General features: G+C 49.6%; 1 protein-coding gene across 1 annotated transcript in view; it reads right to left on the bottom strand.

The window, feature by feature from the left end:
* LOC139532887 (serine/threonine-protein kinase 24-like) overlaps nt 1-18,303 on the bottom strand; it is a gene marked incomplete at its 5' end in the record, with an annotated part of 43,858 nt that extends 25,555 nt beyond the window's left edge. Inside the window, 6 exon segments of the mRNA XM_071331038.1 lie at nt 1,829-1,980; nt 3,022-3,207; nt 4,110-4,267; nt 13,597-13,705; nt 14,129-14,185; nt 18,073-18,303. Coding sequence (XP_071187139.1) covers nt 1,829-1,980; nt 3,022-3,207; nt 4,110-4,267; nt 13,597-13,705; nt 14,129-14,185; nt 18,073-18,303 — 893 coding nt within the window.
* Nucleotides 18,304-21,594: the final 3,291 nt, after the last annotated feature.

Genomic DNA, 21,594 nt, shown 5'->3' with positions numbered 1-21,594 from the left:
GACTCGTCTGAGCTGAACTCGGCCTGCTGTCTGGTCTGCCTAGGTCTGATCCTGACTTACGAGTCAGACTCGTCTGAGCCGGACTCTGCCTGCTGTCTGGTCTGCCTAGGTCTGATCCTGACTTACGAGTCAGACTCGTCTGAGCCGGACTCTGCCTGCTGTCTGGTCTGCCTAGGTCTGATCCTGACTTACGAGTCAGACTCATCTGAGCCGGACTCTGCCTGCTGTCTGGTCTGCCTAGGTCTGATCCTGACTTACGAGTCAGACTCGTCTGAGCCGGACTCGGCCTGCTGTCTGGTCTGCCTAGGTCTGATCCTGACTTACGAGTCAGACTCGTCTGAGCTGGACTCGGCCTGCTGTCTGGTCTGCCTAGGTCTGATCCTGACTTACGAGTCAGACTTGTCTAATCTGCCTAGGTCTGATCCTGACTTACGAGTCAGACTCGTCTGAGCTGGACTCTGCCTAGGTCTGATCCTGACTTACGAGTCAGACTCGTCTGAGCTGGACTCTGCCTGCTGTCTGGTCTGCCTAGGTCTGATCCTGACTTACGAGTCAGACTCGTCTGAGCCGGACTCGGCCTGCTGTCTGGTCTGCCTAGGTCTGATCCTGACTTACGAGTCAGACTCGTCTGAGCCGGACTCGGCCTGCTGTCTGGTCTGCCTAGGTCTGATCCTGACTTACGAGTCAGACTCGTCTGAGCTGGACTCGGCCTGCTGTCTGGTCTGCCTAGGTCTGATCCTGACTTACTACGAGTCAGACTCGTCTGAGCTGGACTCTGCCTGCTGTCTGGTCTGCCTAGGTCTGATCCTGACTTACGAGTCAGACTCGTCTGAGCTGGACTCTGCCTGCTGTCTGGTCTGCCTAGGTCTGATCCTGACTTACGAGTCAGACTCGTCTGAGCTGGACTCTGCCTGGTCTGATCCTGACTTACGAGTCAGACTCGTCTAATCTGCCTAGGTCTGATCCTGACTTACGACGAGTCAGACTCATCTGAGCTGGACTCTGCCTGCTGTCTGGTCTGCCTAGGTCTGATCCTGACTTACGAGTCAGACTCGTCTGAGCTGGACTCTGCCTGGTCTGATCCTGACTTACGAGTCAGACTCGTCTGAGCTGGACTCTGCCTGGTCTGATCCTGACTTACGAGTCAGACTCGTCTGAGCTGAACTCGGCCTGCTGTCTGGTCTGCCTAGGTCTGATCCTGACTTACGAGTCAGACTCGTCTGAGCCGGACTCTGCCTGCTGTCTGGTCTGCCTAGGTCTGATCCTGACTTACGAGTCAGACTCGTCTGAGCCGGACTCTGCCTGCTGTCTGGTCTGCCTAGGTCTGATCCTGACTTACGAGTCAGACTCATCTGAGCCGGACTCTGCCTGCTGTCTGGTCTGCCTAGGTCTGATCCTGACTTACGAGTCAGACTCGTCTGAGCCGGACTCGGCCTGCTGTCTGGTCTGCCTAGGTCTGATCCTGACTTACGAGTCAGACTCGTCTGAGCTGGACTCGGCCTGCTGTCTGGTCTGCCTAGGTCTGATCCTGACTTACGAGTCAGACTTGTCTAATCTGCCTAGGTCTGATCCTGACTTACGAGTCAGACTCGTCTGAGCTGGACTCTGCCTAGGTCTGATCCTGACTTACGAGTCAGACTCGTCTGAGCCGGACTCGGCCTGCTGTCTGGTCTGCCTAGGTCTGATCCTGACTTACGAGTCAGACTCGTCTGAGCCGGACTCGGCCTGCTGTCTGGTCTGCCTAGGTCTGATCCTGACTTACGAGTCAGACTCGTCTGAGCCGGACTCGGCCTGCTGTCTGGTCTGCCTAGGTCTGATCGAAACTTACGAGTCAGACTCGTCTGAGCCGGACTCGGCCTGCTGTCTGGTCTGCTCAGCCTTCCACCTCCTGTATTTGTCCACCAGCTCTGTCAAGTACGACGTCTTCTTGGCGTGACGCACAATCAGCTTGTGTTTCAACAGCTCTTTGGCAGTGGGCCTCTGCAGAGAGAGAGGAGGAAAGGGAAGGAGGAAAGTGATAGGGATGAGAAGAAAAATAAAGTTTAAGCAAAGTGAGGAGCGGAGAGACAGGACTGGATACAGAGAGGGTAAAACTACGCAGCACAGATGCACAAATAACTCCCAAATGCTCTCTGATATTGCCAGGCCAGCAAATGGAAGTGAAATCAGTTGAAACCAGTTAGGAAACACCTTCAAACCCTAACAGAACACTTCAACAGGAAGTAAAACCAGTTGAAACCAGTTGAAACCAGTTAGGTTTGGGGTTTAAAAGTGAACACTTCTGAAGCCTAACACGGAACCCAAACCGGCTGCGCCATCGTGCGCTATCGTGCGTAAATGTATTTCGTCCCCCCACACCAAACGCGATCACAACACGCAGGTTAAAATATCAAAACAAACTCTGAACCAATTACATTAATTTGGGGACAGGTCGAAAAGCATTAAACATGTATGGCAATTTAGCTAGTTAGCTTGCACTTGCTAGCTAACGTTAATTTGTCCTATTTAGCTAGCTTGCTGTTGCTAGCTAATTTGTCCTGGGATATAAACATTGAGTTGTTATTTTACCTGAAATGCACAAGGACCTCTACTCCGACAATTAATCCAGACATAAAACGGCCAACCGAATCGTTTCTAGTCATCTCTCCTCCTTCCAGGCTTTTTCATCGTTTAACTTATATGATGATCGCATCTAAACTTTCATTGTATTACCACGACTACCGGCAAAACAGTTCGTCTTTCAATCACCCACGTGGGTATAACCAATGAGGAGATGGCACGTGGGTACCTGCTTCTATAAACCAATGAGGAGATGGGAGAGGCAGGACTTGCAGCGCGATCTGCGTCAGAAATAGGAATGAGTAATTTTTTTTAGCCCTTGGCGTCGCAGACGCTCGTTGGCGCGCGCGAGCAGCGTGGGCGCAATAATTGAATAACATGGATTTCTAAATTAATTTTGCGACGCTCGCGCAACGCGACGTGTCCGGTCTGGTCAGCACGTCAGTCTAAAGGAACACTTACGAAGCTCGGCTCCTTGTTCAGGCAGGCCTCCACAAACTCCTTGAGGGGCTTGCTGTAGTTCCCCTCCAGGGTAGGAGGGGTGTTCTTTGGGATAAGGAACAGCACTTTCATTGGGTGTAGCTCAGAGTGTGGCGGTTCTCCTTTAGCCAGCTCGATACATGTTATACCCAGAGACCAGATGTCTGCCTGCAACACACAGAGGACAGGGAGATGGTTTCACCGTCGGACCATCCAAAATGACACCCTACTGTTTATATAAAAGTCATTACTTTTCACCAGAGTCCTACGGGCTAGGGTACTATATAGGGAATAGGGTGCCAATTCAGATGCAGCCCTTGTGTGGCATTTGGGATAACTTCTTTGTTGTCATTATAAACAGAACTTCCTGTGTGACCCCTGACCTCTCACCTTAGAGTCGCAGGCTGACTAATCTCTGACCTCTCCCCATAGAGTCATAGGCTGACTGTAACCTCCGACCTCTCACCATAGTCGTAGGCTGACTGTAACCTCCGACCTCTCACCATAGTCGTAGGCTGACTGTAACCTCCGACCTCTCACCATAGTCGTAGGCTGACTGTAACCTCCGACCTCTCACCATAGTCGTAGGCTGACTGTAACCTCCGACCTCTCACCATAGAGTCGTAGGCTTACTGTAACCTCCGACCTCTCACCATAGAGTCGTAGGCTTACTGTAACCTCCGACCTCTCACCATAGTCGTAGGCTGACTGTAACCTCCGACCTCTCCCCATAGTCGTAGGCTGACTGTAACCTCCGACCTCTCACCATAGAGTCGTAGGCTGACTGTAACCTCTGACCTCTCACCATAGTCGTAGGCTGACTGTAACCTCCGACCTCTCCCCATAGAGTCATAGGCTTACTGTAACCTCCGACCTCTCCCCATAGAGTCGTAGGCTTACTGTAACCTCCGACCTCTCACCATAGTCGTAGGCTGACTGTAACCTCTGACCTCTCACCATAGTCGTAGGCTGACTGTAACCTCCGACCTCTCACCATAGAGTCGTAGGCTGACTGTAACCTCCGACCTCTCACCATAGTCGTAGGCTGACTGTAACCTCTGACCTCTCACCTTACAGTCGTAGGCTGACTGTTTGATGACCTCTGGAGCCATCCAGAAGGGCGTGCCAACGAAGGTGCTGCGTTTGAGCTGGGTGTCTGTTAGCTGTCCCGCCACCCCGAAGTCTGCCAGCTTCACCTCCCCACGCTCCGACAGCAGGACGTTGGCAGCTGAGGGAGAGAAGAGAGCAGTGTGGATCCCAATGAAGCCAGGGGGTAGACCCGACCAGGACTCAAACCCAGAATGGAACCAGGGGGTAGGCCCGACCAGGACTCAAACCCAGAATGGAACCAGGGGGTAGGCCCGACCAGGACTCAAACCCAGAATGGAACCAGGGGGTAGGCCCGACCAGGACTCAAACCCAGAATGGAACCAGGGGGTAGGCCCGACCAGGACTCAAACCCAGAATGGAACCAGGGGGTAGGCCCGACCAGGACTCAAACCCAGAATGGAACCAGGGGGTAGGCCCGACCAGGACTCAAACCCAAAATGAAGCCAGGGTGTTCTACTAGTATCCCTGCTAGTTAGGTTAGCCCCTACTAGTATCCCTGTTAGCCCCTACTAGTATCCCTGTTAGTTAGGTTAGCCCCTACTAGTATCCCTGTTAGCCCCTACTAGTATCCCTGTTAGCCCCTACTAGTATCCCTGTTAGCCCCTACTAGTATCCCTGTTAGCCCCTACTAGTATCCCTGTTAGCCCCTACTAGTATCCCTGTTAGCCCCTACTAGTATCCCTGTTAGCCCCTACTAGTATCCCTGTTAGTTAGGTTAGCCCCTACTAGTATCCCTGTTAGCCCCTACTAGTATCCCTGTTAGCCCCTACTAGTATCCCTGTTAGCCCCTACTAGTATCCCTGTTAGCCCCTACTAGTATCCCTGTTAGTTAGGTTAGCCCCTACTAGTATCCCTGTTAGCCCCTACTAGTATCCCTGTTAGCCCCTACTAGTATCCCTGTTAGCCCCTACTAGTATCCCTGTTAGTTAGGTTAGCCCCTACTAGTATCCCTGTTAGTTAGGTTAGCCCCTACTAGTATCCCTGTTAGCCCCTACTAGTATCCCTGTTAGCCCCTACTAGTATCCCTGTTAGCCCCTACTAATATCCCTGTTAGCCCCTACTAGTATCCCTGTTAGCCCCTACTAGTATCCCTGTTAGTTAGGTTAGCCCCTACTAGTATCCCTGTTAGCCCCTACTAGTATCCCTGTTAGCCCCTACTAGTATCCCTGTTAGCCCCTACTAGTATCCCTGCTAGTTAGGTTAGCCCCTACTAGTATCCCTGTTAGTTAGGTTAGCCCCTACTAGTATCCCTGTTAGCCCCTACTAGTATCCCTGTTAGTTAGGTTAGCCCCTACTAGTATCCCTGTTAGTTAGGTTAGCCCCTACTAGTATCCCTGTTAGCCCCTACTAGTATCCCTGTTAGCCCCTACTAGTATCCCTGTTAGTTAGGTTAGCCCCTACTAGTATCCCTGTTAGCCCCTACTAGTATCCCTGTTAGCCCCTACTAGTATCCCTGTTAGTTAGGTTAGCCCCTACTAGTATCCCTGTTAGCCCCTACTAGTATCCCTGTTAGCCCCTACTAGTATCCCTGTTAGCCCCTACTAGTATCCCTGTTAGCCCCTACTAGTATCCCTGTTAGTTAGGTTAGCCCCTACTAGTATCCCTGTTAGCCCCTACTAGTATCCCTGTTAGCCCCTACTAGTATCCCTGTTAGCCCCTACTAGTATCCCTGTTAGCCCCTACTAGTATCCCTGTTAGTTAGGTTAGCCCCTACTAGTATCCCTGTTAGCCCCTACTAGTATCCCTGTTAGCCCCTACTAGTATCCCTGTTAGCCCCTACTAGTATCCCTGTTAGTTAGGTTAGCCCCTACTAGTATCCCTGTTAGCCCCTACTAGTATCCCTGTTAGCCCCTACTAGTATCCCTGTTAGCCCCTACTAGTATCCCTGTTAGCCCCTACTAGTATCCCTGTTAGTTAGGTTAGCCCCTACTAGTATCCCTGTTAGCCCCTACTAGTATCCCTGTTAGCCCCTACTAGTATCCCTGTTAGCCCCTACTAGTATCCCTGTTAGCCCCTACTAGTATCCCTGTTAGTTAGGTTAGCCCCTACTAGTATCCCTGTTAGTTAGGTTAGCCCCTACTAGTATCCCTGTTAGCCCCTATTAGTATCCCTGTTAGCCCCTACTAGTATCCCTGTTAGTTAGGTTAGCCCCTACTAGTATCCCTGTTAGTTAGGTTAGCCCCTACTAGTATCCCTGTTAGCCCCTACTAGTATCCCTGTTAGCCCCTACTAGTATCCCTGTTAGCCCCTACTAGTATCCCTGTTAGTTAGGTTAGCCCCTACTAGTATCCCTGTTAGTTAGGTTAGCCCCTACTAGTATCCCTGTTAGCCCCTACTAGTATCCCTGTTAGCCCCTACTAGTATCCCTGTTAGCCCCTACTAGTATCCCTGTTAGTTAGGTTAGCCCCTACTAGTATCCCTGTTAGCCCCTACTAGTATCCCTGTTAGCCCCTACTAGTATCCCTGCTAGTTAGGTTAGCCCCTACTAGTATCCCTGTTAGTTAGGTTAGCCCCTACTAGTATCCCTGTTAGCCCCTACTAGTATCCCTGTTAGCCCCTACTAGTATCCCTGTTAGTTAGGTTAGCCCCTACTAGTATCCCTGTTAGCCCCTACTAGTATCCCTGTTAGTTAGGTTAGCCCCTACTAGTATCCCTGCTAGTTAGGTTAGCCCCTACTAGTATCCCTGTTAGTTAGGTTAGCCCCTACTAGTATCCCTGTTAGCCCCTACTAGTATCCCTGTTAGCCCCTACTAGTATCCCTGCTAGTTAGGTTAGCCCCTACTAGTATCCCTGTTAGCCCCTACTAGTATCCCTGTTAGTTAGGTTAGCCCCTACTAGTATCCCTGCTAGTTAGGTTAGCCCCTACTAGTATCCCTGTTAGCCCCTACTAGTATCCCTGTTAGTTAGGTTAGCCCCTACTAGTATCCCTGTTAGCCCCTACTAGTATCCCTGTTAGCCCCTACTAGTATCCCTGTTAGCCCCTACTAGTATCCCTGTTAGCCCCTACTAGTATCCCTGTTAGTTAGGTTAGCCCCTACTAGTATCCCTGTTAGCCCCTACTAGTATCCCTGTTAGCCCCTACTAGTATCCCTGTTAGCCCCTACTAGTATCCCTGTTAGTTAGGTTAGCCCCTACTAGTATCCCTGTTAGCCCCTACTAGTATCCCTGTTAGCCCCTACTAGTATCCCTGTTAGCCCCTACTAGTATCCCTGTTAGTTAGGTTAGCCCCTACTAGTATCCCTGTTAGTTAGGTTAGCCCCTACTAGTATCCCTGTTAGCCCCTACTAGTATCCCTGTTAGCCCCTACTAGTATCCCTGTTAGCCCCTACTAATATCCCTGTTAGCCCCTACTAGTATCCCTGTTAGCCCCTACTAGTATCCCTGTTAGTTAGGTTAGCCCCTACTAGTATCCCTGTTAGCCCCTACTAGTATCCCTGTTAGCCCCTACTAGTATCCCTGTTAGCCCCTACTAGTATCCCTGTTAGTTAGGTTAGCCCCTACTAGTATCCCTGTTAGTTAGGTTAGCCCCTACTAGTATCCCTGTTAGCCCCTACTAGTATCCCTGTTAGCCCCTACTAGTATCCCTGTTAGCCCCTACTAGTATCCCTGTTAGTTAGGTTAGCCCCTACTAGTATCCCTGTTAGCCCCTACTAGTATCCCTGCTAGTTAGGTTAGCCCCTACTAGTATCCCTGTTAGTTAGGTTAGCCCCTACTAGTATCCCTGTTAGCCCCTACTAGTATCCCTGTTAGCCCCTACTAGTATCCCTGTTAGTTAGGTTAGCCCCTACTAGTATCCCTGTTAGCCCCTACTAGTATCCCTGTTAGTTAGGTTAGCCCCTACTAGTATCCCTGCTAGTTAGGTTAGCCCCTACTAGTATCCCTGTTAGTTAGGTTAGCCCCTACTAGTATCCCTGTTAGCCCCTACTAGTATCCCTGTTAGCCCCTACTAGTATCCCTGCTAGTTAGGTTAGCCCCTACTAGTATCCCTGTTAGCCCCTACTAGTATCCCTGTTAGTTAGGTTAGCCCCTACTAGTATCCCTGCTAGTTAGGTTAGCCCCTACTAGTATCCCTGTTAGCCCCTACTAGTATCCCTGTTAGTTAGGTTAGCCCCTACTAGTATCCCTGTTAGCCCCTACTAGTATCCCTGTTAGCCCCTACTAGTATCCCTGTTAGCCCCTACTAGTATCCCTGTTAGCCCCTACTAGTATCCCTGTTAGCCCCTACTAGTATCCCTGTTAGTTAGGTTAGCCCCTACTAGTATCCCTGTTAGCCCCTACTAGTATCCCTGTTAGCCCCTACTAGTATCCCTGTTAGCCCCTACTAGTATCCCTGTTAGCCCCTACTAGTATCCCTGTTAGTTAGGTTAGCCCCTACTAGTATCCCTGTTAGCCCCTACTAGTATCCCTGTTAGCCCCTACTAGTATCCCTGTTAGCCCCTACTAGTATCCCTGCTAGTTAGGTTAGCCCCTACTAGTATCCCTGTTAGCCCCTACTAGTATCCCTGTTAGTTAGGTTAGCCCCTACTAGTATCCCTGCTAGTTAGGTTAGCCCCTACTAGTATCCCTGTTAGCCCCTACTAGTATCCCTGTTAGTTAGGTTAGCCCCTACTAGTATCCCTGTTAGCCCCTACTAGTATCCCTGTTAGCCCCTACTAGTATCCCTGTTAGCCCCTACTAGTATCCCTGTTAGCCCCTACTAGTATCCCTGTTAGCCCCTACTAGTATCCCTGTTAGTTAGGTTAGCCCCTACTAGTATCCCTGTTAGCCCCTACTAGTATCCCTGTTAGCCCCTACTAGTATCCCTGTTAGCCCCTACTAGTATCCCTGTTAGCCCCTACTAGTATCCCTGTTAGTTAGGTTAGCCCCTACTAGTATCCCTGTTAGCCCCTACTAGTATCCCTGTTAGCCCCTACTAGTATCCCTGTTAGCCCCTACTAATATCCCTGTTAGCCCCTACTAGTATCCCTGTTAGCCCCTACTAGTATCCCTGTTAGTTAGGTTAGCCCCTACTAGTATCCCTGTTAGCCCCTACTAGTATCCCTGTTAGCCCCTACTAGTATCCCTGTTAGCCCCTACTAGTATCCCTGCTAGTTAGGTTAGCCCCTACTAGTATCCCTGTTAGTTAGGTTAGCCCCTACTAGTATCCCTGTTAGCCCCTACTAGTATCCCTGTTAGTTAGGTTAGCCCCTACTAGTATCCCTGTTAGTTAGGTTAGCCCCTACTAGTATCCCTGTTAGCCCCTACTAGTATCCCTGTTAGCCCCTACTAGTATCCCTGTTAGCCCCTACTAGTATCCCTGTTAGCCCCTACTAGTATCCCTGTTAGCCCCTACTAGTATCCCTGTTAGTTAGGTTAGCCCCTACTAGTATCCCTGTTAGCCCCTACTAGTATCCCTGTTAGTTAGGTTAGCCCCTACTAGTATCCCTGCTAGCCCCTACTAGTATCCCTGTTAGCCCCTACTAGTATCCCTGTTAGTTAGGTTAGCCCCTACTAGTATCCCTGTTAGCCCCTACTAGTATCCCTGTTAGCCCCTACTAGTATCCCTGTTAGTTAGGTTAGCCCCTACTAGTATCCCTGTTAGCCCCTACTAGTATCCCTGTTAGCCCCTACTAGTATCCCTGTTAGCCCCTACTAGTATCCCTGTTAGCCCCTACTAGTATCCCTGTTAGTTAGGTTAGCCCCTACTAGTATCCCTGTTAGCCCCTACTAGTATCCCTGTTAGCCCCTACTAGTATCCCTGTTAGCCCCTACTAGTATCCCTGTTAGTTAGGTTAGCCCCTACTAGTATCCCTGTTAGCCCCTACTAGTATCCCTGTTAGCCCCTACTAGTATCCCTGTTAGTTAGGTTAGCCCCTACTAGTATCCCTGTTAGCCCCTACTAGTATCCCTGTTAGCCCCTACTAGTATCCCTGTTAGCCCCTACTAGTATCCCTGTTAGCCCCTACTAGTATCCCTGTTAGTTAGGTTAGCCCCTACTAGTATCCCTGTTAGCCCCTACTAGTATCCCTGTTAGCCCCTACTAGTATCCCTGTTAGCTGGGTTAGCCCCTACTAGTATCCCTGTTAGTTAGGTTAGCCCCTACTAGTATCCCTGTTAAGTTAGGTTAGCCCTTACTAGTATCCCTGTTAGTTAGGTTAGCCCCTACTAGTATCCCTGTTAGCCCCTACTAGTATCCCTGTTAGCCCCTACTAGTATCCCTGTTAGCCCCTACTAGTATCCCTGTTAGCCCCTACTAATATCCCTGTTAGTTAGGTTAGCCCCTACTAGTATCCCTGTTAGCCCCTACTAATATCCCTGTTAGTTAGGTTAGCCCCTACTAGTATCCCTGTTAGCCCCTACTAGTATCCCTGTTAGCCCCTACTAGTATCCCTGTTAGCCCCTACTAGTATCCCTGTTAGTTAGGTTAGCCCCTACTAGTATCCCTGTTAGCCCCTACTAGTATCCCTGTTAGCCCCTACTAGTATCCCTGTTAGCCCCTACTAGTATCCCTGTTAGCCCCTACTAATATCCCTGTTAGTTAGGTTAGCCCCTACTAGTATCCCTGTTAGCCCCTACTAGTATCCCTGTTAGCCCCTACTAGTATCCCTGTTAGTTAGGTTAGCCCCTACTAGTATCCCTGTTAGCCCCTACTAGTATCCCTGTTAGCCCCTACTAGTATCCCTGTTAGCCCCTACTAGTATCCCTGTTAGTTAGGTTAGCCCCTACTAGTATCCCTGTTATCCCCTACTAGTATCCCTGTTAGCCCCTACTAGTATCCCTGTTAGCCCCTACTAGTATCCCTGTTAGCCCCTACTAGTATCCCTGTTAGCCCCTACTAGTATCCCTGTTAGCCCCTACTAGTATCCCTGTTAGCCCCTACTAGTATCCCTGTTAGTCCCTACTAGTATCCCTGTTAGCCCCTACTAGTATCCCTGTTAGTTAGGTTAGCCCCTACTAGTATCCCTGTTAGTTAGGTTAGCCCCTACTAGTATCCCTGTTAGCCCCTACTAGTATCCCTGTTAGCCCCTACTAGTATCCCTGTTAGCCCCTACTAGTATCCCTGTTAGCCCCTACTAGTATCCCTGTTAGTCCCTACTAGTATCCCTGTTAGCCCCTACTAGTATCCCTGTTAGTTAGGTTAGCCCCTACTAGTATCCCTGTTAGCCCCTACTAGTATCCCTGTTAGCCCCTACTAGTATCCCTGTTAGTCCCTACTAGTATCCCTGTTAGTTAGGTTAGCCCCTACTAGTATCCCTGTTAGTTAGGTTAGCCCCTACTAGTATCCCTGTTAGCCCCTACTAGTATCCCTGTTAGTTAGGTTAGCCCCTACTAGTATCCCTGTTAGCCCCTACTAGTATCCCTGTTAGCCCCTACTAGTATCCCTGTTAGCCCCTACTAGTATCCCTGTTAGTTAGGTTAGACCCTACTAGTATCCCTGTTAGTTAGGTTAGCCCCTACTAGTATCCCTGTTAGCCCCTACTAGTATCCCTGTTAGCCCCTACTAGTATCCCTGTTAGTTAGGTTAGCCCCTACTAGTATCCCTGTTAGTTAGGTTAGCCCCTACTAGTATCCCTGTTAGCCCCTACTAGTATCCCTGTTAGCCCCTACTAGTATCACTGTTAGTTAGGTTAGCCCCTACTAGTATCCCTGTTAGTTAGGTTAGCCCCTACTAGTATCCCTGTTAGCCCCTACTAGTATCCCTGTTAGCCCCTACTAGTATCCCTGTTAGTTAGGTTAGCCCCTACTAGTATCCCTGTTAGCCCCTACTAGTATCCCTGTTAGTTAGGTTAGCCCCTACTAGTATCCCTGTTAGTTAGGTTAGCCCCTACTAGTATCCCTGTTAGCCCCTACTAGTATCCCTGTTAGTTAGGTTAGCCCCTACTAGTATCCCTGTTAGCCCCTACTAGTATCCCTGTTAGCCCCTACTAGTATCCCTGTTAGCCCCTACTAGTATCCCTGTTAGTTAGGTTAGCCCCTACTAGTATCCCTGTTAGCCCCTACTAGTATCCCTGTTAGCCCCTACTAGTATCCCTGTTAGCCCCTACTAGTATCCCTGTTAGCCCCTACTAGTATCCCTGTTAGTTAGGTTAGCCCCTACTAGTATCCCTGTTAGTTAGGTTAGCCCCTACTAGTATCCCTGTTAGCCCCTACTAGTATCCCTGTTAGCCCCTACTAGTATCCCTGTTAGTTAGGTTAGCCCCTACTAGTATCCCTGTTAGTTAGGTTAGCCCCTACTAGTATCCCTGTTAGCCCCTACTAGTATCCCTGTTAGCCCCTACTAGTATCCCTGTTAGCCCCTACTAGTATCCCTGTTAGATAGGTTAGCCCCTACTAGTATCCCTGTTAGTTAGGTTAGCCCCTACTAGTATCCCTGTTAGCCCCTACTAGTATCCCTGTTAGCCCCTACTAGTATCCCTGTTAGCCCCTACTAGTATCCCTGTTAGTTAGGTTAGCCCCTACTAGTATCCCTGTTAGCCCCTACTAGTATCCCTGTTAGCCCCTACTAGTATCCCTGCTAGTTAGGTTAGCCCCTACTAGTATCCCTGTTAGTTAGGTTAGCCCCTACTAGTATCCCTGTTAGCCCCTACTAGTATCCCTGTTAGCCCCTACTAGTATCCCTGTTAGTTCTGTACCACCACTCATCCATATATCTTTATGTACATATTCTTTATCCCTTACACTTGTGTGTGTGTGTAAGGTAGTAGTGTGGAATTGTTAGGTTAGATTACTGTTGGTTATTACTGCATTGTCGGAACTAGAAGCACAAGCATTTCGCTACACTCGCATTAACACCTGCTAACCATGTGTATGTGACTAATAAAATTTGATTTGATTTGATTTAGTTAGGTTAGCCCCTACTAGTATCCCTGTTAGCCCCTACTAGTATCCCTGTTAGTTAGGTTAGCCCCTACTAGTATCCCTGCTAGTTAGGTTAGCCCCTACTAGTATCCCTGTTAGTTAGGTTAGCCCCTACTAGTATCCCTGTTAGCCCCTACTAGTATCCCTGTTAGCCCCTACTAGTATCCCTGTTAGCCCCTACTAGTATCCCTGCTAGTTAGGTTAGCCCCTACTAGTATCCCTGTTACCCCCTACTAGTATCCCTGTTAGTTAGGTTAGCCCCTACTAGTATCCCTGCTAGTTAGGTTAGCCCCTACTAGTATCCCTGTTAGCCCCTACTAGTATCCCTGTTAGCCCCTACTAGTATCCCTGTTAGCCCCTACTAGTATCCCTGTTAGCCCCTACTAGTATCCCTGTTAGCCCCTACTAGTATCCCTGTTAGCCCCTACTAGTATCCCTGTTAGCCCCTACTAGTATCCCTGTTAGCCCCTACTAGTATCCCTGCTAGTTAGGTTAGCCCCTACTAGTATCCCTGTTAGCCCCTACTAGTATCCCTGTTAGTTAGGTTAGCCCCTACTAGTATCCCTGCTAGTTAGGTTAGCCCCTACTAGTATCCCTGCTAGTTAGTACCTTTGATATCTCTGTGTATCTTCTTCTCTGAGTGGAGGTATTCCAGACCCTTCAGAATCTCTCTGAGGATGGTAGCGATCTGAGTCTCATCCAGCAACCCCGGCTCCAACTGAAAAAAAAATAACCCATCCCCCCGTTAGCTAGCGCAACTTACACAACGGCCCCCGTTAGCTAGCGCAACTCACACAACCGCCCCCGTTAGCTAGCGCAACTCACGCCCCCGTTAGCTAGCGCAACTCACGCCCCCACTCCCGTTAGCTAGCGCAACTCACGCCCCCGTTAGCTAGCGCAACCTCCCCCGTTAGCTAGCGCAACTCACACAACCTCCCCCGTTAGCTAGCGCAACTCACACAACCGCCCCAGTTAGCTAGCGCAACTCACGCCCCCGTTAGCTAGCGCAACTCACACAACCGCCCCCGTTAGCTAGCGCAACTCACACAACCGCCCCCGTTAGCTAGCGCAACTCACACAACCGCCCCCGTTAGCTAACGCAACGTCCACATATTGTCCGACTACTGGTAGCATCACTCACCAGATCTAATGCTGAGCCTCCCCCTAGATACTCCATAATGATCCACAGCTTGGCCTCCTGAAGCAGACAAGAGAGACCAGTTACAGAGGAGAGAGACCAGTTACAGAGGAGAGAGACCAGTTACAGAGGAGAGAGACCAGTTACAGAGGAGAGAGACCAGTTACAGAGGAGAGAGACCAGTTACAGAGGAGAGAGACCAGTTACAGAGGAGAGAGACCAGTTACAGAGGAGAGAGACCAGTTACAGAGGAGAGAGACCAGTTACAGAGGAGGTGTTAGGACAGGGGCTGGTTCCTCTAAATCTTTATAAATAAGTGCTGATGTCATGAGAAGCTCTGTCTGGTGGGAGTCAGGAGTCTTTTATCCTGGTTTCATTTGGGATTAAATAGAGAGAAGTGGGAAGTGAGATTAAAATGATGTTAAATCCCTTCCTACTAACATGACGATGGTCCTAAATATCAGCCTGTGGGCCAGATGTCTGCAGGCGAGTACCACTTAGAAGAACGAAGTGAAGGCTATCTAGTGGCTCTAACTGTTAAGTATCTGGGCCAGAAATGAGGACACTTGGCTGAAATACAGTATGTTAAGAGAACCTGGAAAAGCCTTCAACAGAACTGTACATGATATTGACGAACAGACTGGATCAATAGAGCTGTGTTGAAGGGGACAGTGGTATAGCGGGACAGCAGGGGGGTTTATGGGACAGCAGGGGACAGTGGTATAGCGGGACAGCAGGGGGGTTTATGGGACAGCAGGGGGGTTTATGGGACAGCAGGGGGGGGTTTATGGGACAGCAGGGGGGTTTATGGGACAGCAGGGGGGTTTATGGGACAGCAGGGGGGGTTTATGGGACAGCAGGGGGGTTTATGGGACAGCAGGGGGGGTTTATGGGACAGCAGGGGGGTTTATGGGACAGCAGGGGGGTTTATGGGACAGCAGGGGGGTTTATGGGACAGCAGGGGACAGTGGTATAGCGGGACAGCAGGGGGGTTTATGGGACAGCAGGGGGGTTTATGGGACAGCAGGGGGTTTTATTTACATTTTTACATTTAAGTCATTGAGCAGACGCTCTTATCCAGAGCGACTTACAAATTGGTGCATTCACCTTATGATATCCAGTGGAACAACCACTTTACAATAGTGCATCTAACTCTTTTAAGGGGGGGGGGTTAGAAGGATTACTTTATCCTATCCTAGGTATTCCTTAAAGAGGTGGGGTTTCAGGTGTCTCCGGAAGGTGGTGATTGACTCCGCTGACCTGGCGTCGTGAGGGAGTTTGTTCCACCATTGGGGTGCCAGAGCAGCGAACAGTTTTGACTGGGCTGAGCGGGAACTGTACTTCCTCAGAGGTAGGGAGGCGAGCAGGCCAGAGGTGGATGAACGCAGTGCCCTTGTTTGGGTGTAGGGCCTGATCAGAGCCTGAAGGTACGGAGGTGCCGTTCCCCTCACAGCTCCGTAGGCAAGCACCATGGTCTTGTAGCGGATGCGAGCTTCAACTGGAAGCCAGTGGAGAGAGCGGAGGAGCGGGACAGCAGGGGACAGTGGTATAGCGGGACAGCAGGGGGGTTTATGGGACAACAAGGGGGTTTATGGGACAGCAGGGGGGGGTTTAATGGGACAGCAGGGGGGGGGGGGGGGTTATGGGACAGCAGGGGGGGGGTTTATGGGACAGCAGGGGACAGTGGTATAGCGGGACAGGAGGGTGGGTTTATGGGACAGCGGGGGGGTTTAATGGGACAGCAGGGGGGTTTATGGGACAGCGGTATAGCGGGACAGCAGGGGGGGTTTATGGGACAGCAGGGGACAGTGGTATAGCGGGACAGCAGGGGGGGTTTATGGGACAGCAGGGGGGTTTATGGGACAGTGGTATAGCGGGACAGCAGGGGGGTTTATGAGACAGCAGGGGGGTTTATGGGACAGTGGTATAGCGGGACAGCAGGGGGGTTTATGGGACAGCAGGGGGGGGGTTTATGGGACAACAAGGGGGTTTATGGGACAGCAGGGGGGGTTTAATGGGACAGCAGGGGGGGGTTTAATGGGACAGCAGGGGGGGGGTTTATGGGACAGCAGGGGGGGGGGTTTATGGGACAGCAGGGGACAGTGGTATAGCGGGACAGGAGGGTGGGTTTATGGGACAGCGGGGGGGTTTAATGGGACAGCAGGGGGGTTTATGGGACAGCGGTATAGCGGGACAGCAGGGGGGGTTTATGGGACAGCAGGGGACAGTGGTATAGCGGGACAGCAGGGGGGGTTTATGGGACAGCAGGGGGGTTTATGGGACAGTGGTATAGCGGGACAGCAGGGGGGTTTATGAGACAGCAGGGGGGTTTATGGGACAGTGGTATAGCGGGACAGCAGGGGGGTTTATGGGACAGCAGGGGGGGGGTTTATGGGACAACAAGGGGGTTTATGGGACAGCAGGGGGGGTTTATGGTACAGTGGGACAACAAGGGGGTTTATGGTACAGTGGGACAACAAGGGGGTTTATGGGACAGCAGTGGGGTTTATGGGACAGCAAGGGGGTTTATGGGACAACATGGGGGTTTATGGGACAGCAGGGGGGTTTATGGGACAACAAGGGGGTTTATGGGACAGCAGGGGGGTTTATGGGACAGCAGGGGGGTTTGTGGTACAGTGGGACAAAAGGGGGGTTTATGGGACAGTGGTATAGTGGTATAGTGGGACAAAAAGGGGGTATATGGGACAGTGGTACAGTGGAACAACATGGGGGGTTTATGGGACAGTGGTACAGTGGTATAGTGGGACAACAAGGGAGTTTATGGGACAGTGGTATAGTGGTATAGTGGGACAACAGGGGGGTTTATGGGACAGTGGTATAGTGGAACAACACGGGGGTTTATGGGACAGTGGTATAGTGGGACAACAGGGGGGTTTATGGGACAGTGGTATAGTGATAGAGTGGGCCAACAAGGGGGTTTATGGGACAGTGGTATAGTGGTACAGTGGGACAACAGGGGGGGTTTATGGGACAGTGGAACAACAGGGGGGTTCATGGGACAGTGGTATAGTGGGACAGTGGGACAACAAGGGGGTTTATGGGACAGTGGTATAGTGGGACAGTGGAACAACAAGGGGGTTTATGGGACAGTGGAACAACAGGGGGGTTTATGGGACAGTGGTGCTCACTTTGAGGTATGATCCGTAGTACTTGGTGATGAAGGGGGTGTCAGACTGACCTCTCCTGCTATGTAACCTTTAACCCTGATCCCTAACCCTATGACCTACCTTCAGGTATGATCCGTAGTACTTGGTGATGAAGGGGGTGTCACACTGACCTCTCCTGCTCCGTAACCTTTAACCCTGATCCCTAACCCTATGACCTACCTTCAGGTATGATCCGTAGTACTTGGTGATGAAGGGGGTGTCACACTGACCTCTCCTGCTCCGTAACCTTTAACCCTGATCCCTAACCCTATGACCTACCTTCAGGTATGATCCGTAGTACTTGGTGATGAAGGGGCTGTCACACTGACCTCTCCTGCTCCGTAACCTTTAACCCTGATCCCTAACCCTATGACCTACCTTCAGGTATTATCCGTAGTACTTGGTGATGAAGGGGCTGTCACACTGACCTCTCCTGCTCCTGCTCCGTAACCTTTAACCCTGATCCCTAACCCTATGACCTACCTTCAGGTATGATCCGTAGTACTTGGTGATGAAGGGGCTGTCACACTGACCTCTCCTGCTCCGTAACCTTTAACCCTGATCCCTAACCCTATGACCTACCTTCAGGTATGATCCGTAGTACTTGGTGATGAAGGGGCTGTCACACTGACCTCTCCTGCTCCGTAACCTTTAACCCTGATCCCTAACCCTATGACCTACCTTCAGGTATGATCCGTAGTACTTGGTGATGAAGGGGCTGTCACACTGACCTCTCCTGCTCCGTAACCTTTAACCCTGATCCCTAACCCTATGACCTACCTTCAGGTATGATCCGTAGTACTTGGTGATGAAGGGGCTGTCACACTGACTCAACACAGTGATCTCTTGCTGGATGTCCTCCATCTCATCCTCAGCCTCCTCCAGGTCAATGATCTTAATGGCCACCACCTTCTGAGTCCTCTTGTCTATTCCTTTAAACACCTCCCCAAACGAGCCTTTACCGATCCTCTCCAACTTAGTGAACAGCTCCTCTGGGTCTGCTTTCAGGTTCTACAGGAGGAGAAGGGAGAGAGGGAGAGAGGGAGGGGAGGAGGGGGGAGAGAGAGAGAAGGGAGAGGGGGAGGAGGGAGGAGAGAGAGAGAGAGAAGGGAGGGAGAGAGAGAAGGGAGGGAGAGAGAGAAGGGGATTAGTGAGAGAGAAAAGGGAGGGAGAGAGAGGGGTAGGGGAGAGCAGCAGTGCTTAGGAGTTGATTACATGACATGTGATAAGAGTTAAACAATATCAGGCAGCAGTATTTTGTCAACAACCTTTTGCAACACTGCAGCAACGATGAAGCCAAAAAGTACTCTTCTCTGGCCCTGACCTGTGACCCTGACCCTACAGTACTCTTCTCTGGCCCTGACCTGTGACCCTGACCCTACAGTACTCTTCCCTGGCCCTGACCTGTGACCCTAACCCTAACCTGGGACTAGGATATCGCTCTGCTCTGATCCTAACCCTACAGTACTCTTCCCTGGTCCTGACCTGTGACCCTAACCCTACAGTACTCTTCTCTGGCCCTGACCTGTGACCCTGACCCTACAGTACTCTTCTCTGGCCCTGATCTGTGACCCTAACCCTACAGTACTCTCCCCTGGTCCTGACCTCTGACCCTAACCCTACAGTACTCTTCCCTGGCCCTGACCTGTGACCCTAACCCTACAGTACTCTTCTTTGGAAAGTATTCAGACCCCTTGACTTTTCCCCCCACACCGTTGCGTTACAGCCTCATTGTAAAATGGGTTAAATAGTTTCCCCCCCTCATCAATCTACACACAATACCCCATAATGACAAAGCAAAACTGGTTTGTAGACATTTTTGCAAATGAATAAAAAAAACAAACTGAAATATCACATTTACATAAGTATTCAGACCTTTTACTCAGTACTTTGTTGAAACATCTTTGGCAGTGATTACAGCCTGGAGTCTTCTTGGGTATGACGCAACAAGCTTGGCACACCTGTATTTGGGGAGTTTCTCCCATTCTTCTCAGCAGATCCTCTCAATCTCTGTCAGGTTGGATGGGGAGCTTGTCCCAAAGCCACTCCTGCACTGTCTTGTTTGTGTGCTTAGGGTCATTGTCCTTCGCCCCAGTCTGAGGTCCTGAGTGCTCTGGAGCAGGTTTTCATCAAGGATCTCTCTATACTGCTCCGTTCATCTTTCTCTTGATCCTGACTAGTCTCCCAGTCCCTGCCACTGCAAAACATCCCCACAGCATGATGCTGCCACCACCATGCTTCACCGTAGGGATGGTGCCAGGTTTCCTCCAGACGTGACACTTGGCATTCAGGCCAAAGAGTTCTATCTTGGTTTCATCAGATCAGAGAATCTTGTTTCTCATGGTCTGAGGGTCCTTTAGGTGCCTTTTGGGCAAACTCCAAGCAGAAGAGTGTCTTCCGTCTGGCCACTCTACCAGAAAAGCCTAATTGGTGGAGTGCTGCAGAGATGGGAGAGCCTTCCAGAAGGACAACCATCTCCACAGAGGAACTCTGGGGCCCTGTCAGTGGGACCATCTCCACAGAGGAACTCTGGGGCCCTGTCAGTGGGACCATCTCCACAGAGGAACTCTGGGGCCCTGTCAGTGTGACCATCTCCACAGAGGAACTCTGGGGCCCTGTCAGTGTGACCATCTCCACAGAGGAACTCTGGGGCTCTGTCAGTGGGACCATCTCCACAGAGGAACTCTGGAGCCCTGTCAGAGTGACCATTGAGTCACTCTGACCAAGGCCCTTCTCTCCCGATTGCTCAGTTTGGCCGGGCGCCCAGCTCTAGGAAGAGTCTTGGTGGTTCCAAACTTCTTTCATTTAAGAATGATGGAGGCCACTGTGTTCTTGGGGACCTTCAATGCTCCAGACATTTTTTGGTACACTATCCCAGATTGGTGCCTCGACACAATCCTGTCTCAGAGCTCTACGGACAATTCCTTCGACCTCATGGCTTGGTTTTAGTTCTGACATGCTGTGGGACCTTATATAGACAGGTGTGTACTTTTCCAAATAAAGTCCAATCAATTGAATTTACCACAGGTGGACTCCAATCAAGTTGTAGAAACATCTCAAGGATGATCAATGGAAACAGGATGCACCTGAGCTCAACGTTGAGTCTCATAGCAAAGGGTCTGAATACTTATGTAAATAAGATATTTCTGTTTTTTATTTTTCATAAATTAGCAAACATGTCTAAAAACCTGTTTTTGCTTTGTCATTATGGGGTATTGTGTAGATTGTTTTCCTCATCAATGTTTTTAATACATTTTACAATGAGGCTGTAACGTAACAAAATGTGGAAAAAGTGAAGGGGTCTGAATACTTTCCAAAAGCCCTGTATATATCAACATTATTTTGACTAGTTATTCACTGTGTATTTAATCCTTGTGTCCCCATTTCAATGATTTATTATTGTAGTCTAACTCTGCTTTGTTGGAAAAGGATCCGAAAGTAAACATTTCACTGTTAGTCTACACCTGTTGTTTACGAAGCAGGTGACAAATAACATTCGATTTTTCGGTAATTCCGTTACCGATTTGGTAACAGAATGACGAGTTTTAAAATCACTTAATTCATAAGCAAAGTTGATATCAGTAAAAACACTAAGTAATTGGTGGGTCTACCTTGTTACTTTGGGAACTTTCATTAACCTCCCTCCTCGTGAGGGAGAGAAATTAGAACGTATCTTATAGATGGAGGTTTTTGGTAACGGAATTACAAGGCAACGTTTCTTAACTTACATAAGGCCAATAATTTGATATTAATTGTCAGGGGTCTTAGTGTGTTTCTTATACCTTTCAAAACTTTCTGCTAGACGTCGTTTAAGACCCCTTTTTCATCTGACCAGAAATCAAAGCCTTTGCTTATTCCTCATTTTTATGATGGAAAATGGTTGAAAAATATATTTAGAGAGCTTAATTTAAAAATAGACTAAGATTTCATTTGACACCCAATTCGACACGCTCCCATGAACTTTACATTTTGGTGCTCATGGGTAATTTTCGTAGGAAATGCCCTTAGCTTTTCCACCTCTCAGAAACCAACACACAACACTCAGCTCACGGAAAATACTGGTCTACTGTAGGCTAGATAGAATGTACGCTAGATATGAGTATCACTCACATTTTAATTTACAAACATATGACTTGGCAACCAACAACTATATTCAAGTACAGATTTGAACAGGTCACTTTTCAGGAATAGATGTCAGTCAGTGAGCTGTTTTTGGTCTACATCCTTAAAATCTGTAGCCTAGCTTAGAGAATCCTCTGTTTTCCTGTGCTTTAGCCTAGCTTAGAGAATCCTCTGTTTTCC

The sequence above is a fragment of the Salvelinus alpinus genome, chromosome 10 (assembly GCF_045679555.1).
Source record: "Salvelinus alpinus chromosome 10, SLU_Salpinus.1, whole genome shotgun sequence".
Classification (NCBI taxonomy): domain Eukaryota; kingdom Metazoa; phylum Chordata; class Actinopteri; order Salmoniformes; family Salmonidae; genus Salvelinus; species Salvelinus alpinus.
Note: the sequence above shows the minus strand (reverse complement) of the source record. Positions and strands in the feature narration are given on the sequence as shown.